The 27,966-nt window shown below is 58.4% G+C and overlaps 1 protein-coding gene across 3 annotated transcripts; it reads right to left on the reverse strand.

The window, feature by feature from the left end:
• Window positions 1–6,201: 6,201 nt before the first annotated feature.
• Window positions 6,202–27,345, reverse strand: SARNP (SAP domain containing ribonucleoprotein). Of its 3 annotated transcripts, XM_088520695.1 has the most exons (12): window positions 27,253–27,332; window positions 26,927–27,026; window positions 26,511–26,557; window positions 25,268–25,335; window positions 23,551–23,602; window positions 21,284–21,357; window positions 20,771–20,799; window positions 20,252–20,277; window positions 18,956–19,024; window positions 8,855–8,944; window positions 7,339–7,423; window positions 6,202–6,284 (listed from the first exon to the last, which is right to left on the reverse strand). In XM_088520695.1, the coding sequence occupies exons 1-11, from the start codon at window positions 27,286–27,288 to the stop codon at window positions 7,382–7,384; spliced, it is 633 nt and encodes a 210-aa protein (XP_088376821.1). In that variant the 5' UTR covers window positions 27,289–27,332; the 3' UTR covers window positions 6,202–6,284; window positions 7,339–7,381. The 3 variants fall into 3 exon arrangements, with proteins under 3 accessions (XP_088376821.1, XP_088376823.1, XP_088376822.1); XM_088520697.1 differs by lacking the exon at window positions 6,202–6,284 and having other exon boundaries at window positions 7,148–7,423; window positions 27,253–27,345; XM_088520696.1 differs by lacking the exons at window positions 6,202–6,284; window positions 18,956–19,024 and having other exon boundaries at window positions 7,148–7,423.
• Window positions 27,346–27,966: the final 621 nt, after the last annotated feature.

Raw genomic sequence — 27,966 nt, forward strand, 5'->3', positions numbered from 1 at the left:
CTTAGGGCTGCAGCGCTCCGCGTTGCTCCGTGCCGAGCGCCGGCACCGGCAGCAGCGAGGCCAGGGAGCCGGGCGGGAGCGGGGATGAGGAAGCGCCGCCGCCTCCGGGCCCGTCCGCTCCGAGAGCCGCGGAATTCGGCACCGCGCGGCCCGTCCGGGGCAGCCGGGAGCTGCCGGCACCGGTGGCCGCGGCTGGAGGACGCTGCAGGTCACTCCATGGCGAGGCTGCGCTCCGACCGCATCCGTCGCTCCATCCCTGCCCATTGCTCTGCGCTCGAGCCTGTTTGGAGCCGGCATCGTTTGGAGCCGACCCCGGATCCGGGATGCTGCCCTGGACGAGACTCGGAGGCCGCTGCTTCCCCCGAGGAGGCGGGAGCCGCGGGCAGGAGGCTGCGGCAGCTCCACGGCACCGGCAGGATGGCGGCTCCCCCCGCCGGCACGGCTGCTCCGGGCGGCTCCAGGATCCCGGGATGCGCCGGGAGCACGGCCAGGGCTGGATGCTGACGGCTGGGGCCGAGTCAAGGGCACCGGGCCGGGCTGGCTGCCCCAGCCCCGCCAGCAGATTATTATTTACCCCGCGTACCGTCGCTGTGCATAATGTCTTAGCTTGTTTCTGTCCGTCCGTTTCCGTTCTGGGGGGGTTCTGGTATTTTTGTTCCTTTTTTGTGTGTGTTGTTGCCATTGGGGTGCCCGGAGGCCGGGGGACCAGGTCGAGACTCGGGATGGAGGCTGCTGGGCTTGGGGGGGCCCTGTGGTTCCCATTGCGACACCGAAGGGGCCACGGTTGGCGCGGGGGGTTCATCCCATGAGCGAACACAGCACTTGAACACCAAACATCCAGCAAAAAACGTAAAAAATAAAAAATATTTGAAAACTCCAATGGAAGAGTTCAGAGCTTTCAGCTCCCAGCCCTCGCCCGGCTCCCCGGGTGGCTCCCAGGGAGATCCATGGAGCTGATCCCGGTGCCCACGTCCTGCCTGCGGGGCTTGCTGCAGCTGCAGCATCCCTGTGCCGGAGCCACGGAGCGCCGGGGACCTCGGTATCCCTGTGCCGGAGCCACGGAGCGCCAGGGACCTCGGCATCCCTGTGCCGGAGCCATGGAGCGCCAGGGACCTCGGCATCCCTGTGCCGGAGCTGTGGAGCGCCGGGGACCTCGGCATCCCTGTGCCGGAGCCGCGGAGCGCCGGGGACCTCAGCATCCCTGTGCCGGAGCCGCGGAGCGCCGGGGACCTCGGCATCCCTGTGCCGGAGCCATGGAGCGCCGGGGACCTCAGCATCCCTGTGCCGGAGCCGTGGAATGCCGGGGACCTCGGCATCCCTGTGCCGGAGCCACGGAGCGCTGGGGACCTCGGCATCCCTGTGCCGGAGCTGTGGAACGCCGGGGACCTCGGCATCCCTGTGCCGGAGCCGCGGGGCTGCAGCGGAGCGCCCAGCTCGGGAGCAGGGCTGTTCCCGGCAGGAATGCCCATGGCACAGCCGGCCTGGGGCTGAGGAGCTGGGGAACTCGGGGACATCCCGGATAGGCTCGGCCGGGGCTCCCGCGGGTGCCGCGAGGTCTCCGCTCTCGCTGTGCCGGTGCCCACGTGGGCCTGGTCCCCATTTCCCAAGGGGAAATTCCTGGTGCCCGGCCAGGTGCCACCGCAGCTCCGGACCAGGGCCCTGGCGGACCCCGGGCTCAGCCCATCCTTCCTCCTGGCGCATCCTCCTGGAAAAGCCGCTCCCGCGGCCGGCAGGGCCCCGCTCCGCGCGTTCCGCTCGCGCCGGGAGCAGCCGCTTTGCGGGTTGTCTCAGTTACTTCTCCTTGTGTTGTATAAATCACATTTGTTCTGTAACTTGGGTTACTCTCTGTGTATATTATAATAACCTCTGCCTCTGTCCCTGTTCCTTCCTCTTCTTTTTCTTTTTCATTTTTTTTCTTTTTTTTTTTTTTAGACTTTTTGTACAATAAAAAAATTTATAGAGCCAAAAAAGACCAAAAAAAGGGAAAGAGCTGCTGGCCACCGCATTTTGCTTGGGTTGCTTTTCCTCGCCGTGTTTTCCTCACTGGCCCCAGCGGAGTCACCACGAGGGGCGACCCCGGGCTCCAGCGTGTCCCCAGGGTCACGGTGACGTCCCTGGGGTGACGGTGACGTCCCCGGGGTCATGGTGACGTGCCTGGGGTCACTGTGTTAGTGCGGAGGTGTCGAGGCTGGGCACGGAGCGGGGCAGAGGCGGCAACGGCCTCGTGAGCGGCCCCGGGTGCTCCGAGCGGCTCCGGATGCTCCGAGCGGTTCCCGGTGCTCCGAGCGGCTCCGGATGCTCCGAGTGGCTCCGGGTGCTCCGAGCAGCCCCAGATGCTCCGAGCGGCTCCGGATGCTCCAAGCGGCTCCGGACGCTCCGAGCGGTCCCTGCTCCCCTCTGGCCTTGCGAGCGGCTCCGGGCCGAGCCCCTGCGTCACCGCAGCCCCCGGATCCCCCCCCGCGCGCCCGGCCCTGCTCCGCTGACCCCGGCTTCGCCTCCTCGGGAAATCTGTTTCCTGATGCCTCTCATTTTTCCCACGCTCCCTGATGCCGGCTGGAAAAGCGGCCTGCGCCGCGGAGCAGGGGATGGGAGGGGAAGCAGTGCCCCCCGAGCACCGTGCCCGCCTCGACGCCGCGCGCTGCCCGCGGCGTTCCGGCGCTCGTGTCCCGGCTGGGCCCAACGCGTGGGGCCTGGGGCTCCCTTTGGGCCCCTCCGGAGCTGCTTCTCATGGAAAGCAGCACCGAAAAACGAGGGGAAGGGACCCAAAAGCCACCAGGAGACGCCTGGGATGGGCTCGGGCTCCGCAGGGACCATCCATCCCGAGCATCCCGGGTGGCGCGGGAGGCTGTTCCGCACGTCCCTCCTATAGGGACACACAGGAGAGCCCCGAGGCCTCCCACAGGCCCCCGCGCCACCAAATTGTAAAGCCGAGATTTACAAGTGGCCCGAAGTGCCGGAGCAGAGCGGCTCCGGGCAGCCTTTATGGAGCCTCATTAGGAGCTGCAGGTATGCCGGGAATGTCACAGCTAATTACGGGGTGACCGCGGGGGGGTCACTGGCCACGAGCGCAGCCGCCGGCCCAGCCGGAGCCAGCGCGGGGGGACACGGGGACATCGGCACGAGGACGGGGCCCTGCGCCCGCCTCCGCGCCCGCCTTCCCAGCCCCCGCGCTCAGCTCTTCCCGGAGCTCCGCGGGATCCGTCGCGGCGTCGTGGAGGAGCTGCACGTGGAGCCGGGCCCTGGGCCGGCTTCCCATTCCCCTCCATGCTCAGCCCTTCCCAGGAGCTCTGCGAGATCCGCGTTGCAGCACCAGGGAGAAGCTCCACGTGGAGCCAGGCCCAGGCCCGCCTTCTAGTCCCCTCCATGGTCAGCTCTTCCCAAGAGCTCTGCGAGATCCGCGTTGCAGCACCAGGGAGAAGCTCCATGTGGAGCTGGGCCCTGACCTGGCTTCCCAGTCCCCTCCATGCTCAGCTCCACGTGGAGCTGGGCCCTGGCCCGACTTCCCAGCCCGCTATGCTCAGCTCTTCCCGGGAGCTCCACGGGATCCATCCTGGCATTGTGGCAAAGCTCCACGTGCAGCCGGGCCCTGGCCCGGTCCCCTCCATGCTCAGCTCTTCCCGGGAGCTCCATAGGATCCAGGTTGTGGAGAAGCTCCACGCGGAGCCAGGCCCTGGCCTGGCTTCCCAGCCCGCCATGCTCAGCTCTTCCCGGGAGCTCCGCGGGATCCATCCTGGCATTGTGGCAAAGCCCCACGTGCAGCCGGGCCCTGGCCCGGTCCCCTCCATGCTCAGCTCTTCCCGGGAGCTCCGCGGGATCCGTCGCGGCGTCGTGGAGCTGCTCCACGTGCAGCCCGGCCCTGCCGCCGCTCTGGAGGCCGCCGGGAGCGCCCGGAGCTCCGCGGCTCCGCGCGGGGGTTTAAGGAGCCGCCGCTTTTGTTCTGCTGCGGCCGCGCGGGGCTGCGCCCGCGGCACCCCGGCCCGCGCGTGACCTACTTGGGGACAAACTAGGCGGGGGACGTGCGGGCGACCACCCGGGCGACGACCTCCCGCGGCTGCCGCCACCGGGGACACCGAGGGCAGGGGGTGGCCCCAGCGGCGGGAAGCGCATCCGTTAATCCCTCCTCTTGCCCAAACGCACTTCCAGGCTCCGCTCTTTTGTTTCCCCGTTTTGGCAAATTGAAACAAAAGCCGCTTCCCCCCCGCCTCTTCCCGCGCGCGGCGGCGGCTCCGGGGGCAAGAGGCCGCGGGGAGCGCGGGGCAGCGGGCCGGGAGCGCGCGCCGCGCCGGGCGGGCACGCACGCACCCCCCGCCGCGCTGACCTATAGTCCCGCTCGCATTTACAGCCCCAGCGTCTGCTGTGCAAAGTGACTTCATGCTGAATTTGGGCACCGCGCGGCGTCACCAGCTCTCACGCTGCAAGGCCCGGCCCTCCTTTTCTTTCGCTCGCTTTCCCACACTTTCTCCCGCTCATTGTGCGCCCGCTGCTTTTTTTCTGTGCCTATTCAGCCCAAATTAGTCACGAGCAGCCCCCAGCTTGGAGAGGAAAAATAAATTAGGTGGTGTTTTAAACACAGTGTGATTGGAGCGATTCTCCGCTCCGTGCCGGAGGGGAAGGCGCCGCGGGCGGGAGATGGAGAGGCCGCTGCAAACGAGGGCCGGCGCCATCGGGGCTGGTGTCCTACCTGGCACCGGGAGCAGGCGCTGCCAGCGCCACGGGGACACTGTCCCCACGCGCATCGCTCCGCACGGAGGTGGCAGCGCCGCTGGAACGCGGGGACGGCGCCGGGGGCCGCTCGGGGCGCCGCTTCCCCCGGCTGCTCCCGTGCCGAAACGCCAGGAGCTGCTTGGAAAACCGGACACAAAGAGGCCTCCGGCTCCGGGAAAAATCCAGCTCCAAAGCGCCCTCCGACGCCGGCACCGCGGGCACGAGGAGGGAAGCGCGGCCCGAGCGCTCCGCACCGGCCCCGGCGCTCGCCCGGTCGCTTAAGCGGAGCTCGGAGCTTGCGGAGCTTAATGGGGTCAGCAGGAAGCAGGAGTTTTGTAGCCAAGTAAAACAACAAGGTCAATCTGGAGAGGCGAGAGGACACCGAGGAGCCTGCCAAGGCCGCAAGAAGTCAACGTTAGCAATTTTCCGAAGCGCTGGGATGGCCCAGGCACGCAGGGCCTCCGCTCCCCGCGCTTGCACCATCGGCCGCGCTCACAGACGCCACAGTCGCCTGGAAGAAGCAGTTTTATTAGGAAACCGAGAGTGAAATGCAGTGTTTGCCCTGGCACGCCACAAAACATCCCCAGCGAATCACGAGCAGAAAGATCGTGGGCCAAATAGAAAATACATCTTACAAAATCTGACATACAAAATAACCCGAGAACAAACCAGCAAAAAACAAACCCCAACAGTCAGAATGAAGTTATTACATTAAACCAGGAAAGAGCAAGGAAGCTTCGATGCACTCGGCCGCCGCCAAGCAAGACGTAACCCGAACCCTGCGGCTTTTAGCTGCCCTTTGGGAGAGGAAACAGACCCCAAGGTTTGCTCCGTCGCGGGGGACACAGGACACGGAGGACAGGGATGGAACAGGAGCGCTCTGGGGACTGCCCCGTGGGATATTCATCTATTGCTTACTGAGAGTCAGGTATAAGCCTCTGAAAAGCTTCATTTGTAGACAAGCGTGCTGATCTCCAGCATCTGAACCAGACGAGCACGGACAGCGCAAGCATCTTTCCGGCAAGAGGAAATAAAAAAATCCGAGGATACAACAGGATTTTGGACAAAATGCCCATCTCGAAATGCCAGAAGATACCTGGATTTCTGCTTATACCTGGGGTGGAGGTATTAGTGTGAGGGAAAGCACTGCACAGGACGGGAGCTGCAGCAGGAACGCACGCTCCGGGGGTCTCCTCCTCCGGGAAGGCAGGACAAGGGCACCGGGAGCTGCTCCTGCCCTTCCCTCTGCTTCCACCTGGGCAGGGCAGTGCGAGGAATTGCTCTTGGCAGCTCCCTAAGAGCGGAGGTGCCACTTGGAATGCTAAAAGCACCTAAGAGCACTTCCCAAGCTGTGACAACGCTGCCTTTCCTGTGACTTGGCCATTTTCCACCGTTCCACCGAGCCGGTTACTGTTAATGCAGTGGAAGGAACCGTGTTCCTACAGTTACCAAGAACTTCCAAGGCTTTTACAACCCGGGTCCTAGGACAGCAGCGGAGCTTTCCTGCACTGTCTGGCAGCTCGGAGAAGACTGGGGCTCCTTCAGCAAGTCTGGGAGTTATCCAGCTCGACAGAGATCCTCTGAAGCAAGAAGGGGACAAAATAGAATCCAGCCTGAGAATAAACAAGATTTTTTTAAGGAGAGAAATGTATCACTGACCTCGATGGAACTGGAAAGCACGATGCAAGGCCACGAGGGCCAGCGTGGCGGATGGGGGAGCACCTAACAGGCTCTGCTGCTAAATGCACCTTTTCCCCTCCTTGTTTTAGGGCACTGGTCTCGATCTAAGGTTGCTTCTTGCTCTACCAACTTCCCACCAGCTTTGCCACACTTCCATTTTTGGCAGCCTGAGACAATAATCCCAGGGAAAGCCCTTCCCTGACATTTGTCCTGACGGATCTCAGGCTAGAGAGCCAAGCAGGACTGGGCTCACGCACGGCGCCGCGGGGCGAAGGGTCCTGACCGAGCTGCTGCCAAGGGACAGGAACCAGCTCAACCTGACGCTCCGTTTCCAGGAGGGAAAGGGCTGGAAGACCCGGGCAGCCCGAGAGATGGAAACAGAACTGAAACGAACAGACAAAAGAGAGCGACACTTCAAATAGTTCCTTGCTTTAGCAGCATAACTTGAATTCTTGAACTAGAAAAGCAACTGCCAAGAGCACAATAAACCCTGCTCTATCTTCATTCCTGAACGTTTTTCCCTTTCTCGTCATACAGCCTATGGGTCCTATAGTAGCTCCATCTGCCCGTCTATTGAACAGGCAGAACCTGATTCTCTCCTGCACCTGGCACGGACATTTTCCAGCAGGGCTCAGAGGGCACCAGGACATTCTCCATCTGATGCACACGGACAACAGGTCCAGCACGAGGTGCTGTAAATGACCACCCGAGCAGCTGGAAAACAAAACCAGACACGGGACTCCAAGCTACCAAAGATGCAATAAGAACAGTTTCTTCTTTTTGCTCTACGTCTTTTCTTTTTAAAACTTTGCAACTTGAAAAAATAAGTAGCACAATCATACAACTATGGGGGGTTCCCTGTCTACTCATCACTAGGTCCTAGAGAAAGGAAGAGCGTGGGAGTGAGAGAAAGTGAGGAAGAGAGAAAGGGAGGAAGAAAGTGTCTGCACGCACTCAAGAGGCACACTGCAAAGGGGCTGGAGCCGCGCGGACGGTGTCACACAATCCCGAAGCGCTCTGCTCTTTTCCTCTTCTTTGCCTGCAAAGAGGAATTACAAGAAAAATCAGAATCAAAAGAAACAAGGGAACAAGCTCTTTTCGGTCTCACGGATGAAGCGGTTGGTGCAGAGCCCACGCGTGGCAGCTCCAAGGCCTTCGCTGGCGCTCGGGGCAGGTTTTACCCTCGTGTTGGGCAAGCAGCAATGATTTTTTTTTATTTTTTACCCTGGTATTTGAACAAACAGAGCCCCAAAATCATGCAGGAAACATGGAGTGCCCTGAGATACAGTTCTGCTGAAGGCACCTCGTCCTGCGGGCAACGCGCTACAAAAGGGCTCGAGCTGGAAACAATGACGACTTTAGAGGCCTCGAAACCCTTCCAGGCAGTGGGGAGGTGGGAAATGTAAAAGGGCAAAGGGTTAACACTCCTCTATTCATGGAAAAGGTGAGAGGGACACACTAAAACGCATTAAATATACTATTGCGTCCCTCAGATATGCCTTTAAGCCGATACACGAGGGGCGTATAAATCTTAATTTTTAGCAGGATAAATAGCCCGGGGCCAACAGAAGCCCTAATCAAGAATCTCCAGGGGAAAGGTGCATTTGAGTGCACACAATACCAGTAAAAAGACCTTTTTGTTCCAGGCACAATCTATACGTGACCTAACGGGAAAGCACGGAATCCCTCGGCCCGGCCGCCCCCGGAAAGGGGGCTCCTTCTCCGGGCCGGGAACGCCGCTCGCCGGCATCTTGCGGAGCGCTGGGTGGCAGCAAACCCCGAATCAAAGCAATCGAGGCCCCGAGGCACCACCTGGACTGCTGGGATGGCTCCCAGGAACCGCGCGGAATGCGCTCCGCACGCGCGGAATCCATCCGGATCCGCGGTCTGGGGAATCCGAGCGCTCGCCCTCCTACAACCTGCGTCGTTCCCGGTGCCAGAGGAGCCCCTCCGTGTCCAGGCAAAGGCTGTTTGGAGCAGAAGGAGCACGGAACAGAGGAGCGAGCCCTGGGATTGGGTTTCGCCCCTCGTTACGCTGTAGGGCCACAGGATTTATTGCTGAGGACCTTCCATAACGATGTGAGGGGAAGGAGGAGGTCCAGGAGCATCCAGGACAGGGGGGAGCAGTCACAGCGTGTCAGCGCAGGGGGAAATAGCGTGAAAAACTGCCGTTTTGGTGAACTCTGCCTTTTCGGGAGCCCTCCTGCCCCTCTGTCAGCGGAGGAGCCGGATGGCAGCAGTGCTGGCAGGGCCCTGAGCTCACCGCGTTCCAAAGCCGATGATTCCCAGCAAGAGCCCGGGAAAAACCACGTCGGATTGGACGGCAGCAACCTGGGACTCCTCACCGAGGGGCAGAGGACGAGCGACCGCCCGCGCGACGGGGTCAGCCCCACGTCACAGCGCGGGGACGTCCCCGTGCCACCTCCTGGGACACCCGCTTCACCTCTCCGCACTGGGAAACGTCCTTTACCTCTGTGTCCTCTGTAGCTCCGGCCCCGGCTGAACTCGTCACGATGCCAAACCGCTCCTTCCTCTTCTTCAGTTTCTCATCCTCCTCGCTCTGCCACAAAGAAGGACAAAGATGTAACTTCTTGGCAAAGCTTCAAAATGGACAATTTAGGGTCAATCGCCTTCCTGCTACCGCCAACCTTCCCGCCGGCCGCTCCAGGCACCTGCGAGGGAAAAAGCCGCAGGGAGAGAGCGGAGCGGAGCGGGCGCCGGCGAGCGCTCCGGAGGGGCTGCCGAGGAGGCTCTGCCCCATCCGCGGCTCCTCCTGCAGCTCTCCGGGAAGGAAGGGCCTCCGGAGCCGCGGCCATCCCAAGGCTTCCCAAAGCCGGCGTCGGCGCTTGGTGTTTGCAGCGGGAACGGGAAGGCCGGCCTCGCTCCGGCCTCCTGCATCCTGCTTTTTCCTAGCTTCAAGGAGCCAAGTTCCTGCCAAATTTCTACCCCTGGCCTTCAGGTCCCCCCTTCTCGAGGTTCTCCCTAAAATCTGGATGTTTTTATCTGTGCTGCCCCCGCCACCGCTAATAGCCAACGCCATCGTCACCCAGAAAAGCCCCAAAAGAGCCACTTTCCGGGTGGTTATTCCCAGCTCTGGCTCCTTCAGCCCTCGCTGGGGCCTTTCGGCTCGGGCTCTCCCGTTACTTGGCTGCTCTCCTGTCCCTTCTCCCACCCTGTCACGGAGCCCCTTTCCCAGCTCCTGCCCCGTGAGAGGGAAGAAGAACCCAAAGGAGAAAAACCTCCTTCCTAGCCCCAAAACACAGCCGAGGGAGCGGAACGGGGCGGCGGAGCGGGGGAACGCGGAGGTCACGGCGCGGCCCGCGCCACGCGGCAGGTGCCACCTCTGACGCAAGCGCCACGGCAGCGGCCCCGCGGCCTCATTAAGGGGACAGGGCCACATGTTGTGGCAACACAGGCGACCGCAGGGCGTTAATTGAAACGCGGCGGCTCCGGGGGCGGCGCGAACGGCACCTCTGCTTCCCGCGGCTCCGGCCGGGGCTCGGCTTCGCGCTCCCTCCGGGGAAGGGACACGGGGGCGGCTCTGTTGTCACCCGGCTCCTGCTCCCGGCGTCGGCCCTTTCCTGCTCACCAAAAGCAAATTCCGCGGCAAAGGGCAGCGCTACCCGGCTCTATCCCGGCGGCTCCGTGATGGGGATGGACAACAGGTCCCACCCTGACCCTCGTCCTCACTCGGCCCCAGATCTTCGCTTCCAGCTTCACAAAAGCAGCAGATTCCCCCCAAAAAGCAGCAGAGGCTGCAGGCTGAGACAAACCTCCAGCAGGGCCCATGGGCACCCAAAAAGCCCCTCTAAAAACAAACGAAACAAAAATCGGTGCCTTTAGAGAAGGAAAAGAAAGAGGAAAAGCAGAAGCGGCTCCCCGGGCCCGCGCAGAGCTGGAGGTTTTTATTTATTTTTTTGGCGAGCCCCCGCCTCGCTGCCACCCCCAGGGAAAGCATCTGAGCAGGGCCCTAAATCACGGCCGTTCTAACGACGCTGCTCACTTGACCCCGCGCGGCCGCGGCGGCTGCACCACGCGCGCGATCACCTGCGCTCCGGCCGCGGCGGCTCCCTGACAGCCTGTGATTCATGGGGTGCTGAAACCATCCGAGGAAAACGACCTCTGTCCAAACACCGCGACGGCGGCTGGAGCGGGCACGGGGAGCACCCGGGGCCGCGCAAACGGCTGCACCGGGGGCTGCGGGGATGGCGGTGCCGCCGCGCGGGGCTCTGCTGTTCCACGAGGGCTAGTGTGGAATTTAGCAAAAAAAGGGAAGGCAAAATGGGGAGAAAAAGCTTGGAAAAACCTTCCTGAAGGAGCCCAAGGCCAGCAGGCCAAATCCCTACGCTAAGGCGGGCACGACGGCGCGCGCACGCGGAGGCCGGCCGGGTTTGTGCTGTGTCAACCACGCGGCTCCGGCTCCAACGCTGCAATTCCAGGCGTGGGATCCTGGCGCAGCCGGAGGCATCGCGGGGTCCTTGCGACGCAGGGCAGGAGGCCGAGGCAGGAGCCAGGTTTAAGGGCTCGGCCTCTGGCTCCCATCGTTGATTCCCAGAAAAAAGGAGCCCCCTAAAAGCTGCATCGCTCCTTGGCCGCGGGGAGGAGAGGGGAAGGCCGCTCCCAGGAGCAGGAGCGAACGCAAAGGGCAGGAAGTGCGGGATGGCGGAAGGCAGCGTGCGCAGGGCTGCTCCGATCCAACCGCCCGCGTGGCTCCGGCCCCGCCGGATCCGGGAACGTCCCTGCGTGGGAAGGAGGAAGCGCCGTGGAGCCCTGCGGACAAACACGAAGGAGCCAGAGGAACAGGAGGGAACCCTCGGAGAAGCTCCCACCTTCTCCTGCCACGGAGGCCGCTCCAGGCCCTTGTTTCGGATCCGGCACCGCTGCGGCCAGCGCTCCGACGGCTCCGGCCGCGCTCCCGCGTCCCGCTGCCGCGTGACGGATGGCGGGATGAAAAGCAGAGCCCCGAGGCTCGGAGGCGAGCGGAGATTAATGACGACACGGCCTTGACCTCCCAAGGTAGAGGCTAGGAAACACTCAAGGGTAACGGGGCTTCCAATTTCATACCCGGGAGGTGAACGACGGCAACCAGCAGTTTCAATCTCCCAACCGCTTCGATCCTGGACGCCCAGCTGCCGTCCGGCATCGCTCCCAAACGCATCCCGACGTGTTTACTGCTCCTGGCTCTTCCTCCTCGCGCTCGCGCCCATCGGTGACCCGGGGACGCCCAGGGACAGCGGAGGGACAAGCAGCGCCGCCGCCTTTGGCCTCCACCTCCTGCTCCGCTGAAAATCCTCCGGAACGGCCGGGAGAGCCCGTGCTGGTCCTGCAAAGTGGAGCAGCTCCTCCATCTCCGGCTCGGCAGAGGGACGAGGTGACGGTCCCTTCGGCGCAGAGGGACGAGCGTGGAGACGGAGCCAGGAGGTGACGGTCCCTTCGGCGCAGAGGGACGAGCACGGAGACGCAGCCAGGAGGTGACGGTCCCTTCGGCGCAGAGGGACGAGCACGGAGACGCAGCCAGGAGGTGACGGTCCCTTCGGCGCAGAGGGACGAGCACGGAGACGGAGCCAGGAGGTGACGGTCCCTTCCCGCTGGCCGGAGCAGGGCTCCGTTTCGCCCGGCTGTGGGACCAGAGCATCCCTCAAAGCCAGGGCTTGTCCATCGGGAGGAGCCATGTGGAAACGAGCCCCAAAGAGCCCAATTTATACAAATTTACAGCCCCCCGGTTCATCCAAGACCCACGGCGGATTTCCCAAGCCTTGAACGGTCCCTCGGCCACGGAAAAGAGCCGCCACATCCAGCACTGGGTTACGAGAGGCAGCGCTCACCCTAAGCCAGAGCAAAGCTCCGTTTTCCTCCCTTTTTCCACCTCGGAGCGGCTCGGACAAGCCTGATGCAAGGAGCTGGAACCCGCCGCCCTTTGCAGAGCTGATTAATGGAACAAGCTGGGAAAACACGGCCGGCTGAAGCGCTAAACCCGCCCGGCTTATCCCGCGGAGACGGCCGCATCCATTCGCTCACGCCAGCGGATCCGGGCAGCCTGCGCGCCAGGACTCGCCTCTTTGGGAACCGACTACGCTGCTTTTGCGGCCGCTTTTTGTTTGGTTTTATTTAAAAAGTCAAGGGAAACGAGCAAGCGCATGCGCTTCCTCCTAGCCCCTTGTTCCAACCTTGGGAAACGGGTTGGGAAAGCAGAGAACGGGATCGAGGTGGCTGCCAGAGGGCAGAACGGCGGCGGTGATCCGAGACCCCCTGCCACAGCCGGGGCTGCCGCGGCCCAAACGGAAGACGCGAAGCCGCAGGCGGGTGCGAAGAGCTCCCTGCGTCCGGGCCGGACGGCGTTCCCGGCTCCCATGGCAGCGCCGCAGCTCTCCGCACCCCCTGGAATTCCGACTCCCAAAAACATTCAGCCACATAAGGGAGCTCCCCCAGGCCTGAACCGCGAGGAGTAGAGTTTTCCCTCGAGTTTGCCCTCGAGTGCAGCTGTTATTAAAAAGGAGCAATCGGATGCTGCTTAAACATGATTTGAATTGCACAAGAGCCTTGGATTTCTGCAAAAACCCCGCTCTATTCCAACACAACAAGCGCCGAACCGGCAGCACCGCGCAGCATTGACCATCCCCGCGCAGGCAGGCGGCGTTCCCGGGAATGACTGTGCTCCCCAGGCGTCCCCAACCTGCAGGACGTCCCCTGCATTCCCGTGTTCCCAGCGGGACAGGGCTCCAGCCACCGAACCGGGCAAAGCGGCTCCTCGGCGCCGCCGCGACCCGCTCGGGACCACGGAAGGGTTCGGGTCCTCACCCACGAGCACGGAGCCGCTCCCGTTATCTTCATCCTCCTAAGGCTTCTGCAAAGTTTCATCCCGGATCAGCCATTCCGCACGGTCCCTGCGTGTGCACCTGGGGTCATTTCTGGCTGCTGCTGTTGGTGCTTTGTGGCCCGCTCGGATTCCCTCGGGATTTCCTCCCCTCCGTGCGCTTGGCGCAGGGACGCGGGGTCTGGATTTGTGCTGCAGACAAACCCCGAGCTCTGCTTCACCCGGGCGCCAAGGACGGGCGGCAGCACCGGGCGCAGCCTCTCCGGGCTCCACGGCCCATCATTCCATCGCTTCCCATCACCCCGATTCCGTCACAGCAACGGGAGCGGCAGGGAAGGATCTGCAGGAGCCAGGAGGGTTCTGCCTCCCAGCCCACGGAGACGGCGGCCACCTCGGCTTTACTCCCATCTTTTCACACTCGCACGGACAACAACCGCTTAAGAGGTGTCCCCATCCAATCCCAACAAGCTCCGAGTCCTCCTTTATCCCTCCCTCTGCACCAACAGGCCGCGGCCGCCCGCGCTGCTGCGATATCCCGGCCTCCACGGCTGCAGGCGCCGGGACGAGGCCCGGCGGGACGAGGAGCCGGAGCAGCTCCGCGTTCCGGAGCCGCCATGCGGGCGCCTCCTTCCCGGCGACCGTGGTTCCTGCAGGATCCTTCCTTCCAGCCCCCAACTCCGCTGTTCTTTGCCCACATACCAGCGTGCGGCTCTCGAGGACTCACAAGGGAACGGGCCGGCCGGCCAAGACTCCTTCTAGGAAACGGGAGCCCGTCGTTTCCTTGCGCAAGCCCAGGCTGTAGCCGCAGGGGACGGGGAACGGAGACCGCGGAGCTGCCCCTGCTCCTGGAGGAGCCTCTTGCGTCGCCTCCTCGGGGAGGCTGCGGCTTCGCTCCGACGCGGAATGCGAGAGGCGAAGCCGAGGTCTCGGCCTTCACGGAGGCGGCGGCCTCCACCGCCTTCCCAGCCCGCGAGCCCGTTCGTCACGGACGGCCGCGCAGGAGAGGCTGCCGGTAGGAAAACGGCGACAGGGAGAAGGAGCTGCCGGCCAGTGGGGACGGGGACGGCTCTGCGGGTGCCACCGAGCTGCAAAGGAGGCAGCAGGGAGGCCTCGTGGCCAAGGAGGCCAATGGATCCCGAGGGGCGTTAGGAAGAGTCTCCAGGAGGTCGAGGAAGGGGATCCTGCCCCTCTGCTCAGCCCTGGTGAGGCCACATGTGGAGTATTGTGGCCAGTTCTGGGCTCCACAGGACAAGAGGGATGTGGAGCTGCTGGAGAGAGGCCAGCGCAGGGCTACAAGGATGATCAGGGGCCTGGAACATCTGCCCTATGAGGAGAGGCTGAGGGAGCTGGGCCTGTTCAGCTGGAGAAGAGAAGGCTGAGAGGGGACCTGAGCAGTGTCTAGAAGTACCTCAAGGGAGGCAGTGAGGAGGATGGGGCGGCCTCTTTGCACTGGTGGCACCGACACAACTAGAGGAAACGGCCACAAACTGAAGCCCCAAAAGTTCCACAGGAACTTAAGGAAAAATTCCTTCCCAGTGAGGGTGCCAGAGCCCTGGAACAGGCTGCCCAGAGAGGTTGTGGAGTCTCCTTCTCTGGAGATCTTCAAACCCGCTTGGACGCAGCCCTGTGCCACGTGCTCCAGGTGACCCTGCATGTGCAGGGGTTGGACTAGGTGACCTCCAGAGGCCCCTTCCAACCTTCAGCATTCTGTGATTCTATGAAATACAGAGGCGAAAACCCTCCTGATGGCAAAGGGCAAAGACGAACGCGCAGAGCACAACCCCCTGGCGTTCCCGTCCCGCGGGCCTGGCGCTGTTCTCCACCTTGTCCCTTCCCGTTATCCCAGCCCGACAGCCCTGGCTCCAGCGGCTCCCTCGGGCCGGACACGCGGGCGCTGCCGGGGCTGGCGGCTTCCCGGGCGCTCGCCTGCCCCGCCAGCCCTTGCTGGGAGCCTTGTTTTGTACCTGGGTCTTTCCAGCTTTGCTTCCACACATCCATGCAATTCCCTGAACCGCGTCCTTACGTTCTGACCTAACTTCTGTCCTTACGTTCTGACCTACTTTGAAAAACTGCTCCTGTAACGGGCAAAAAAAATAATATTACAAAGATGCTTTAGAGGCTTTGCTTTTATTCTGCCTCCTAAACCAGGACTATTCTTCCCCCTCCTCCTGCCCGCAAACCCAGCTGCCTTAGTTACCAGCAGTCTAACACAGAGGGAGACAGAAAATCCCTTAGGAAATTACCCAAAGCAGCTTTGTGAAATACCTGAAAATATGAAGATTTAAGAGCTCGAGGCGCTGCACACGGCGCCGGAGCCACCGCAGAGGCGCTCGCGACATCGCCCATCGCGACGCGCACGCTGCCCCCAGGCAGGAAACCTCCTTTCTGGGGCTTGTTCGAAGCACTGCCGAGAGCTTGGGGACAAGGCCGGTCCCTGCGGCGCTCTGGATGGGCAGCACAGCGCACACGCTTCCCTGGACCCCTTCTGCAGGTATTTCAGCTCAAAACACTACCAAAGGCGAAAGAGAAAGGGAAGGAGAAGCAGCAAGAAGACAGGGAAGGAGCTGGGATCCGGCCTGGAAGGGGACGTCCCTCCTCCGCTCCGCACCACGGCACAGAGCGGGTACACCGGAGCGGGGCGCAGAACACACAAGGCTGATAAGGAAGCTGCGAAGCGCCGGGGTTTTGGCCAACATTCCCGAGTTTTTCGCAAACGTCCCGAGCTGCAGGCGGGAGCCGCGTCTCGAAAGTGGCACCAAAGTGCATGTCCTGCGAGCAGCCCGGCCGCAGAGGCCCCGAGCGGTGGCTCCGCGCGCCGCCGGCTGCAAGGCCCCTCTTCCAAGAATCCCCGCTCCTCTTTGCCGGCATCAGCACTTTTCCCCCCGGCATCACCCTTTCCTTCGTGGTTAACAGTTTCTCAGCCGGGGTTGGCGGGGGCGTTTAGGAGACTCCAGGCAGAGGAAGCATCCGGGCAAAGGATTCCTCCCCGGCACGTTATTAGCAGCTTGCTGGAAGCCAAACAATTAAGGCGATTGTTTTCCCTCTCTCCCGTTTGGATATTTTGTACTCACACGAGCTTTCTGCTGTCGCCTGACCCCACGCCCGGCAGCGATTCTCCTCCGCATGTAAAACAAAATTCTCATTACGGGGCATTAAATCCGCGTTAGAGCCATGACCGACGGTCGTGTCACCGCATTGAGTCTCCTTTGCGCGGGCGGTGGCACCTGGATGTCACCAGCGCTGCAACAGCCACCCCAGCACAAGGGAAGGGCCAGGGGGACGCAGCGAGGACCCCCGGGACATGGGGACACGGGCGCTCCAAGCGGGATGGGTGGCCCCGGAGCCCCTGGATAGCAGAGGGTTAATCAGCTAATTGCTCACGAGGCCGTTTGAGGGCTCCGCGTTGAACAGGAGATACAAGAGCCAATTATGGGAGTCATCTGCTGCGATCGGGGAACGCTGCTTGATAACGCGGCGCGGAGGTGGCGAGCGGGGCTTTCATGTCCTCCCAAGGGTTCCCGCTGTCCATTTGGTGCCGACGTGTTCCCAGCAGGAGCTACACGGCGCTGTTTTATACATAAAGAGCCCAGGCTGCCCTTGGAGAAACGCTTGGGAATCGCCGCTCCCTCGAATCCTGCATATCAAACACGCGGCTAAACAGGCTCCCCGGGGGAGCGGGAGGGTGACGGGAGCAGCTGCGGCCGAGAGGGAACATTTACAAGTGGGGGGCGTTAAACACAACTCCGGGAGCCGGGGGCGGCAGCTCCAGGTCAGGGACGTGCCGGTACGGGAGGCCGCCGCGGGGAGAGCTCGTGCGCCGGGGAGCTCGACGCCGCCTTGATTTATTTTAAAAATTAATTTGATGGCCCCGTGCTGCCCTGAGACAAACGAGCACCTGCCTCCTGCCCCCCGGCGCCGCTCCGTTCCGCTGCTCTCCCGCTTTCCCTTTAGAGAGGAAGAGGATTTTCAACTTGAAAGATTCCTACCCCAGAGGGCTAACGGAGGGGGAAGGGGGTTCAAAGCTACAGCTGAGTTCACAGCCACTAGCGTGGCTCTGAATCCCCCTTGGCTACGATTCCCCCCCTGCATCCCGAGCCCTTCCCCAAGCAATTTGAATGGGAAATGAAGTGTGGCTCCGGGGAGACAATGCTTTATTGTAAAGTTTTTGCTGCGACGCACAGTCTAAAAACCTGCCAAGCCACATGTAAACAGTCGCAACCGCCAGGCTCCTCCGTAATGAAAAGCTATAAAGAACACCCAGGTGGGAAGCACAATACGAGCAGCTAATTAAAGTAACCAATAATATTCCTCCCAGGAATGCGGGAGTGTGTTCCGCTCAGTGGGAGAAGCCACTTCTAAGCCCATGAACTCGGCTTCCTGGTGGAAGCAAATAAAAAAAAAAAAGGGGGGCGGAATGGGAGAAAGAGGCAGCGGTGCCGCTCCGGGATCCCGGCTCCTGCCGGAGGGTCCGCTCCGCAATCCCACCCCGCGAAGGCCGAGGCCATAAATGTTGACAAGGCATCTATTGCTCCTGAAAAATGGGAGCTCCTAGTGACAGGGTTAATGATGTTTGAGCAGCCTCTCACCCCGAGCTCCACATATCCCAGCTTTAATGCACTGCCCTCCTTCCCCCACCCCCAAAGGGACCGCAGAGGGAAGCGCGGGGGGGGAACAGCGACCTCCAATGCTGGATATTTTCTACATCAGTGAATTCCCAGGGCCGGTGGAATAAAGCAGAACACTCCGACACGGAGAAACAGGCAGCAAAAAAGGTCAAATCCATCCCCCCGAGGAGGAGAGGAGCTCATTTCACAGGGATGAGGGAAGAGAAGCCTCCCTCCGCGCTCACCCTTTCTCCGGAGAGGAGAGGTCTCCATGCCAACATTATCCAGCCGCTAGAGCCGGACGATTCCTTTTTGCTCCCTTTGGAGCCGCGCGGCAGCGCAGGACACGTCAGAGCCCAGCAGAGGAAGAGGCTATTTCGGTGCACAGGATGTTGTATTAATTCCAGAGCGTGTTTATCCTTTCTTCTCCGGGGGAATCTGCTTTCCCTGGACACCCTAAATCCAGCCTCGCCCCAGGCAGCCACAAGAGGCATTCCAGGGATCATCACGCCGGAGAGGAGGCTCCGAGTGCTCCCGCTGCCTTCCCAGCGGATCCGGACGCTTTTCTGGATGGGGATAACGTGCAGTTTTGCCCACCCAACCAGGGCCAACACACGGAAGATGTGAAACAAACTGCCTCAAAAGACGGAAAACTCAGACATATTCCTCTCCTAAAATAAGGAGCTTTTAGGCAAAATCCAGCCCCCTACCAAGCTCATCTCATTTGTACTTCAAAAAGTTATTTGCTACCAGGGAGCTCCGGACTCGTCGTCTTCGGAGAGCTCGTTACCTTGCTCTTTACGCACTTGGCTCCTGCCCCAGCCCAAAACGGGCACCTAAAACACCTGAAAACGAACCGATTCAACCCAAAATGGTCTCTCTTCACATGCGGCAGCTCCAAGGAGCAATCCTAGATTCCTACACCTCTATTTACAGGCCGTAACGTCCACCAAGCCGCGGAAAGGTCACGGGCAGCGCGCGCGAACGGGAGGGAAGACGCAGGGAACGATGCCGGGGCGTCCCCGACCGCGCCGGCGCGCGAGCAGGATGCGGAACCGCAGGGACAGGAAGGTCTGGAGCAGCCTGTGCACGAGCTGCAGCACGGGGCCACGCAGGCGGTGCAAGGAGGATCCTGCAGGCCAGTGCACCTTACCTTCTTGGAGAGCGAAGAGACATTCAACCCAAATCTCTGAGCCCTTTCCTTTAATTTATCCATGTTTACCTATAAAGACATAGGAAACAGTTTATTTCTTTATTATCATTATTTTTTTTTTTAAACCAGCATCACTCAAATTGCAGGACTAGGGCAGACACTGCTCGCTGGGAAAGGCTCCCAGGACACAGACCTGCTCCTGGAAATCCTGCCCCCGGACGCTCCTTCCAGCACTAACGCTCCGCGGCAGCAGCTCCCCTTGGCACCGAGGGGAAGCTGGGCCAATATCCCAAAAAGCTCCATCCAAACCAGCGTGGAATGACCAAGACAGGCGACACTCGCCCCCTCAAAGGGCTCAGACCGGTACCGTCAGCTGTGCCTGGCATTTCTGTAGCAGCTCACCACAAAATGAAGCTTTTCTGGCAAAGCTCACGAGCTTCCCAGGATCTAGCACTTCGCCCTGTCTGCCACAGGCTTAGGAAACCGCTGCTGCATCCTCCCTCTTCCCCAGCTAGTCACACCTGGGTGAAATTCCCCAGGAAAGCCACTACTATGGCACTTATCCCTAAGGAAACAGCTGAACAGATGTGCAGGGAGGGACTTCCATGGAGGACTATCCTGCTTCTCAGGTGTCCAAGCAAAATCTTGGAGCGCTTGGCACAAGAGGAACCTGTAACCTTCCCTAGGGAGGGATCCAGCCTTGGAATGAGTTTGTTGCATCTTCCACTCACCCTGCTTTGCAATGGCCAAGCACTGAGCGAGTTGTTTGGCTGCTTAGAGCGCGCAGCCCTGCCAGCTTTGGTGCTTCCCACTGAAGATTTGGAATCAGACCGGCAAGGCAGCTTTGCTCGTTAGAAGCAAAGAATAATTTCCTACAGATCATTCATAATTCCCATCCCTGAAGCATAATTCAAGCAACTCAAAAGGTAGAGCATGAAAAACAGGCACGTGAAACAAATGAAATACCCTTTTCTGCTCCTTTCAGCATTTCATTCTAAAAAAAAAAAAAAAGCTTACCTAAGAAAATGGCAAGTCACAAGAGGCAGCCAAACACTATGCAGGGATGGGGAGCTATCTGATTTTCAGTACAACAGCAGCATCAAGGTGGGCTGCTCCGTTAAGCTCTCGCCCCACACAGCTCTTCCTCAGCCCATTTGGATAACTCATAGCGTACCCAAGCAGGCAGAAAATCCCAACTCGTTTTAGAGGCCTGGCCAGCAACAGTTAATGACAGTTAACTAGTTATAGTTAATAGTTATAGTTAATAACAGTTAATAACAGTTAAGCAGGTCTTACCGTAGGTTTGCTGTCTGCAGAGAGGCCTGAAACAAAGAGGTGAGAAAACAAAAAAAAGATTAGAAATCAGGAATTAAGAGCAGGAGCTCATCTGAAAAGAGCAACAGCCAAGTCACAGCACAACCACCCATTTTCCCCAGTTTTCTCCTCTGCTCACTACGCGGTTTGTCTCCAAATCGTTTTCACCTCCTAGTCAGCTACTTCAGCTGTAAAACTGCTGCCATTCTCACCTTGCTAAGACTGATAGTTAAACCCAGCATTTTTAAAGAAGCTGAAGAGGGTTTGGTGCTCAAATCTGGCTGGATTCTTCCAGCTGTGCTCAGGAGTAGATGTTGGCACATGTCTAAGGCACTAGGGATTATTTGGCCTTTCATCCCAATTCTACTAGCACCCACTCAGAGCCTCTGAATCAAAAATGGACAGAAATTAATGCAAAAATAGCCCCACCAGTGATTTTTTTCAGGAATAAACATCTGCAGTAACATCACTCCACAACCTGGTTCTGCTTCACCTCCTCACCTTTAGTGGAAACTGGGGCCATTCCAAACCTGTGGAAAGCAAACAAAGCTTTGTCAGAGACTCAAGCAGATTCAAGGAAGGAAAATATCCGATACGCCAAGTCCTGGAGCTGGCAAAGTGTCACCTTTTCCTCCAAACTCTTTTCAAAAGTGCACTCGACTCCAGCTTTCAGGCAGGATTTACTGGAATGCAGGAATAGCAACTAATGTAACTACTGCAGCAACTCTCACCTTCTCTCTGCAAACAGCAACCTCAAAGTCCAGAAAAACTAGACGGATTTACAATTAACACACAAATAGCCACTTTTCCCTTTCATTACTCTGCCTTTCCAGACTACTTGAGCAGTATTTTATCCCTAACAACCAGTAAAACTCTTGTGCTCCGCAACTGGATGCATCCCAGCTTTCAGCAGCAGGTCTCCTGCCTCGCGAGGCCACCTCTGCGTCTCCCCAACCCAACCTGCCACTCAGAAAAGTGTCCCCAGGGGCCTCCAAAGCGAGGGGACAGACTCACCGAGCTGCACGTGCCGCCTTCTTGCTCTCCAGGCTCACCGGCACGTTGAAGCGTTCAGCTCTCTTCTGCATTCTCTGGAGCAGGGAGAGGAAAAGAAGCAGGTGACAAAAGGCCGGAGCACATGGAAAAGGGGGTCGCAGAAGGGAAGAGGCCGCGGATGCAATGCAGGATGTGCCCTGCCAGGTTCCACAACCTCTGGACGCACGCTTGAAAAAGAAGTCTTATGGCTTTTACGCGTGCATAATAAAAATACATGTATTTTTTTCCAGACAAAAACAGCTACAGCCACTTGTGACAGCGAATACTTTTTCTCCTGGGCTCTAGCTGCCTTGGCCTGAAAGATATTTTATTACCCTGTCACTAAGTAACCCTAGGAAAGGGGACGTGCCAAAGGAGAAGAGCAGGGAGCTGACACACACAGATGACTTTTCGCATGAGACAAGGCTGTGATTAGGCTCAGGGTTTGTCATTAGCAGCACAATTTAAGACAAAATTCATCTCCACAGGAAGGACCTGGTCAGATGCCGGAGAGGCTTCCAGGAGCCTGGAGCAGCTGCCCAAGGCATAAAACGCCTGGGGACTCTGGAAGTGCAAGGGTTTGCACCTACAAGGATTAAATCCCTTGAAAAGCTCAAGGGAAATGTTTAGCATTTTATTGTTACACAACAGCACAAAAATGCGTTTGGAGCTTTAAAGGTTAGAGAAACAGATAACAGTTTAATGGAAACATTTACTTGAGCCAAAAACACAGTGAGGAGTGTAATAAATATTTGCATCAAAACATAAGTGTTTAGAAGAGATAGATCAGGAACTAGAGTTCACTTCTGATGGTGTCAAGACTAAAGAACTTCTAATTCAGCTGAAAAGCACACTGAAGACAGAAAAAAAAAAAGTGCATTATTCAGATCAAAGCATATTTCCTTATTCTTTCCCAAATACTTTGAAGAGTAGGAATACTCAAAAGAAACACCAAGCAGGCAGCTTTTAAAAGGACTCTCAGCTACAGAAGGGCCATCCTAGCTCAGAATAAAGGCTTCCTCCACCTTAGCATCCTGTCTGACCATAAGTAGATGTTAGAAAAGCATTAAGATCAAAGCAAAAAGGTGTTTTGCCCCCTGTATTCCTCCCCAGCCCCACGGAATCCACAGCTAATGACATCCTGAGTTATGAGCTGCACTCCCACTTGCGTTCGTTTAACCCTGATGGGTTCTCTGCTGTGAAACTGCCTCTGCTTTTTGAACTCGTCTGCACTTCTGGCACCTAAATATCCTCCTGCAATGCCTCCTATTATGCATTACGTGGAAAAAATAATAATATTTCCTTTTATCTTCAAACATTTACATCAAGACTCTGTTGAGGCTGGTCAACCTTCATTAAAAAGTGGTTTCCCTACGTCTGGCCAAAATTCAGGAGAAAAAAAAATAAGTGTAATTAAGTGTAATTTCAAGTTTGCTTAATGAGCTCTTTAAGCAACTATTGCCAAGAGCAGCCCCCAAGTGTGGGCAACGTCGCTCCTTTAGCAACACTCCTGGTTTTCACCAGGTTCCAACTTTCTCCCCATTCCTCCCTCAGCTGAGGTCCTAATCCTCCACTTGCGACATCACCCCGGTTGCTGGGGAAATGATCGTGTCACAAACAGAAGATTAAGACTCCAAAGTAGTGGCTGAACAGCAGGGAGACAAGAGTCATGTTTTCATACCAAGTCCTTTCTTATCGAGCTTGAGCGGGGAAAAAAAAATAATAATAATGACGACAAAGGGGAAAATTAGAGAAATGGAACCAGATTCCTGAAACTCAAAGTTTTACAAAGCTTTCCCAGAGGAATCAGCAGCTTCCAGGGTGTTTACTTTAAAAAAGCCCAGCAAATATAAGTCATAAAGTTACAGGAGATAAAGACGGGATGATCTGCTAGCTCATATCAGTTCCTCCCTAGCTGATTATTCCCCAAAGCTTTGGAGTTTTGCACATGTAGAGCACTCGCCCTTGCAGCAATTCCCAGGGATGGGAATTCTGGTGAATTCTGCAGCGGTGCTTCCGTGTCAGCTGGAGCAGGAAGGGAAATATGGATCATACCCTAAATAGGTCAGCACTCCGCTAGGGCAGCCTACAGCCAGCAACTGACTGTTAATATAAAAATAATGGAAAATAGAGCAGGTTTGCTATGGAAGCACTGACAGCCCCAGCCTTTTGCAGGTGGAATTTTACATAAACTGGGAAAGAAAATGGACACACTGGGGAAGGGGATGAAGAGGAAGAAAGGTCCTTACCTCCATCTGCGATATTTCTGATGTTATTTTCACTACTTTCTTTTCCGTACTCCTACAGGTGGAGGAAAAAGAGATAAATCAGAACCAGTCCCACTAACTTTGCATGCACGGAGGGTGTCAAGGCTCCCTCCCTCAGCGCCCTTCTCCGGCGGCAGTTACGACAATAACTTAGGATCTGTTTTTAGAAAGACGGGGGCCACGACCATCAATTCCTTATGGGGGCTGTAAAAACCCTCAAGTCTAGAGCTCAGGGGTCAGTGCTGGAGTCTGGGGTGAAAACTGGGGGGTTTATAATCAAAATCTGGGCTGTGTTAGTGGCAGGATGTGTGTGTCCTAGGGAGCACATTGAGCAGACAATATTCCGTTGCCAAGTTCTGCTAGCAGGGATGGGAAGCTGCCTGGAAGCCCTAAAAAATGCTGGAAGCACCAGAGCCATCCCCAACTCGCTCACCCATTGCCCACAGAAGCTTGGAGGCAGAAATACCTTCACTAAGGCAAGAAAAACACCCTACGATTCAAAGAGGGGGGCTGCAGATGCCCCTCAAAACGCTGGGGGGATATTGCAGCAAGAGGCCACGTAGAGCAAATAACCTCCTGCACATCCTAAGGCTCTTAGCAGTAACATTCAGCTCTTGTTAGAAGCCAAAAGCCTCAACTGCAGGCCCTGAAAAGCTTTATTCCTTTATGGCCCTCAAATACAAAGGGTTGCTCTGTTCTAGTTCATGGGACAGCCACAGGCCGCTCTCCCCAGGTCAGCAGCAGCGTCCCCAGCTCAGGCTCCATTTCAAACACACACTTCTTTAACAACGTGCAGCTGACAACAGCAGGACCAGTAAAAAGACTAAACGAAAATATAATGGAGTGGGCGGGCTCCAAAGTTTATGCTCTGAAAACAGAGCTGAGGCTCGAGGGAGAAAACAAAAGGGGAAGAGACAAAGTTCGGAAGTTCCCAGGCTAAATGAAATAGCATCATCCTCCTCCGAACAACTCCCATAAAACAGTGGGTCACAGCCAGCCTCATTAAGGTCTCCCATTTAGAAAAATGTGCTGCTTTTGTTCCAAATTCCTGGACAGGTTTCTCATTTTATGCCCTGAAAGGTAGTAATGGTTTAATGACACTTTCACAGGAAGCAATTTGGCCTGGGAGCTGGGACTTTTCGCTCGCCGGGTGCCCCGGCGGCGCCGCCACCGGCGGGCCCAGGACGCCCCCTCCTGCTCGAGGGCCAGCGGAGCACGCGCCACCCCGCGCGTCCCCGCGCCGTCCCCGCACGCGGGGACACCCAGCGGGCTCCATCTCGCCCTGCTGAGGGCCAGCACAAGGCACTGAACGGGTTCCCATGGCCCAGGGAGGCTTCGTGCCGGCCCCTTGGGCTGTTCACCGCTCCATCCTTTCCCGGCAGGAATCATTTTCCTCGCTCTCCTGTGGCCAAAGGCCGGGGAAAAAACAGGCCCTGGCTGGCGACCCGAGTAAAGCACCTCCTTGTAACACTATCAACACAGGAAATTTGGCTTAAAATAGAGAATTTGAGGCCCCCTTGGTGCAGCGACAACCCCTGTAGCCTCAGGAGAGTCCCACCAAGCCTGGCAAAGGAGACCGGGAGCATCTGCAGAAGGCAAAATTCTCTCCCGGGCACAGAGCTCCTGCTATTCCCCACAGTTTTGCAGGAATAGCTCCTGCTCTTCCCCACAATTTTGCTTTGGCAGAAAGGATAGTTACACATCAGGCGATTTTACAGGAGGCTCCTCGACTTTGACGGGTGGCTCTACCGGCTTCTGCTCTTCTTCCTGCAAGTCAAGGAGTTGGGAAGAGGTCAGGGAATGCCCCGGCATTCTCCATGGCTTAAAAGGCAAGTGCCCAGAGCTCTGACTTTCTATTTAAGGATTTCTGAACTACATAGCAGAGCTGTTAGTAAAACACAGGAGCACTAGGGACAACAACCAGCCAGTTTCTAAACACAACGGACACTCTTTGACCTGCACTTCGCTTAAGCTGCTTTTTTGGACTTGAAGAAGGGCTTAAGTGCTCGAGAACCTGGGTGCCTTTTGCCCCGGGGTTGGTTAAGTTCCTTAACAAGGCAACGTTTGTGCTAAGAAACAATATTATACGGTCACAGTGTCAGACCGCCAGCATTTGAGCTGGGGTAGCTTCCACGCACACAGGCTCCTGCTTGGTTTCTCTAAGGCTAAGCCCTCCTCGGAGAGCTCGGGCTTGGCAAAGCTTTGGGAATCACCTGAATTAAACGTTCCCAAGTTGCAGTCGGAGCCTGCGGACAGCGAGGAAGCTGCGCAGCGCGCACGATGCCTAGCATGACTCCAGCAACCTTGCTTTATTTCCCTTAAATCCTCTTCAGCGAGGTGGGAAAAGTGTATTTTCCATGTAATTTGCACATCTTTGCCACGTAGCAAAAACCTTGACACTAATGAGTGGAAAAAATGTGGGTTTTTTTTCTAGAATTTTATGCACTGAGCGCTTTTTCAGCCCAAATCCCTTTACTCTTCTCACAGCATAAACCCCTCAGCTTTATGGCTCCCTTCCCCAGGTGACTCAGAGCAGCCTGCATCGCCCTCCCTTCTTCCTTAGGCGCATTCTTTTCTAAAAACACAAAAAAATGCTAGAAACGTTAGTTATTAAGGACAAAAATGAGGGACCAGCAGAAGGTGCCTGCTATTCAGCACGGCTACAACTATCAAATAGCAAAATAGCAGCCACAAAACTACACGTTTTCCAGAAACACTTCACAACAACGGGACACGTTCACAATTTCCGCACACTAATGTGGTGACACAACAAGGAGTTATGAGGGTGCTTTAAGGTGAAAGCGGCCCCGGTCGCTGCAGGGTCGTACTGATTGATCACACGTTGTCCCCTCGGCTTGTGCAGTGCCACCCACGGCCACCAGGAGGTGACAGGCGGCAGAACCCGCACGCGACTGCTGGGATCTGCCCACGGGACAACTTACCTCTATTTCTTCTCCCAGGACATCTTCCTCATTTGCCTCTTCTTCAGCTAATGGAAAAAGGCAGCAGCGATTGTAAGGACTTGCAAGTTATCTGAGAAGCGAAAGCTGCTACTTAAAAGTCTTCTGAGGAAAAAATGGGAAATACTGAGGCGAGAAACAGACGGATATAGTTAAAGTTGGCATAATTAGCTTAAAATGAGGCTTCTTTCTCCATGCAGATGTTCCCCACAAACGTTTGCTGGGATGGGCGGCAAAAAAGGCCTTTTCTACAAAACTCCCCCCAGCCAAAGCCCAGAAGGTCTCTCACAAGCAGGAGACCTGACTCAAGGCACAGCAACATCTGCTGCTTGTAACAGCTGCAGAACGGAGGCCCTTAACGGGGCAAACGGAGGCAAGAGAAGCCGCGCTGGCCCTACCGTGCTCCTCCAGGTACGTCTGGAGCCTGTTGATCAGGTCCTGCTTGTTCCCTTTGGCCTCCAGGCCCCGGGCCAGACATTCCTGCTTGAGCTCCGCGAGCTGCGGGGCAGAGACTGGGTTAGCTGGGGCCGCTGACTCGAGGAGAGGGCAAAAAGGGGGAAAGAAACACGGGAAAGAGGCGTCGCGCGGAGCGGGGACACCCTGTCCGCGGGGCCGCCGGGGCTCCGTCCCCAGCGGGCGGAGCGGGCGCGGGGCAGCGCCCGGGGCTGCCCGCGGGGCCCGGTGCCGGTGGCGGCGCCTCCCCCCGGGCCGCGGGCCCCGCTACCTTCAGCTTATGGAGCTCCACGGGCTCCGCCGCCATCTCGTCGCCCCCGCAGCTCGGCTCGTGGCCCCGCCCACGCCAACAAGGCCGCCGCCCAATGGCGCGTTGCAGCCACCTCCCAGCACCGCGCGCGGTGATTGGCCAGTCCTCGCCGGCGCCTTGCGGCTGGTACTGGCCCGCCGGAGCGCGGAGTGGGGGGCGGGACATTCTAGAGCGACAGGGGAAGCAGCCAATAGGAGTGCGAGGGCGTCTGCGGAGCAGCCAATGGGCGCTGCGGACCGGGCGCGCGAGGACTTCCTGGAGACGAGGCCGGGGGTGGCCGGGATCGTGGCAACGGGCGTCGGGGCCTGCGGAGGTGCCGGGGGGGACACGGGTGCGGGGCGGGGGACAGGGACTGTGGAGGGGACACAGACTATGCAGGGGACAGGGGCTGTGCGGGGGACACGGGCGGTGCAGGGGACAGGGGCTGTGGGGGGCACACGCGCTATGGGGTACACGGGCTACGGGGAGGGACGTTGCGATGGCGGGGAGGTGGCACCTGGGAGGTGTGGGCTGGGAGGGGATGGCGCTCTGGGGGGACAGGGGGCGAGGGGACGGGGTCGTGCTCATTTTCTGCCCCCCATGCGCAGGGTCCCTGTGGAGTTGGGGCTGCCGGGGGCTGCACTTGCAACCAGGTGACATGTGGGGACACGCGGGGAGCGGGAGGGGACACGTGGG

Source organism: Tinamus guttatus, unplaced genomic scaffold (assembly GCF_059628265.1).
Source record: "Tinamus guttatus ecotype Peru unplaced genomic scaffold, ASM5962826v1 Tinamus_guttatus_pri_ptg000096l, whole genome shotgun sequence".
Lineage (NCBI taxonomy): Eukaryota > Metazoa > Chordata > Aves > Tinamiformes > Tinamidae > Tinamus > Tinamus guttatus.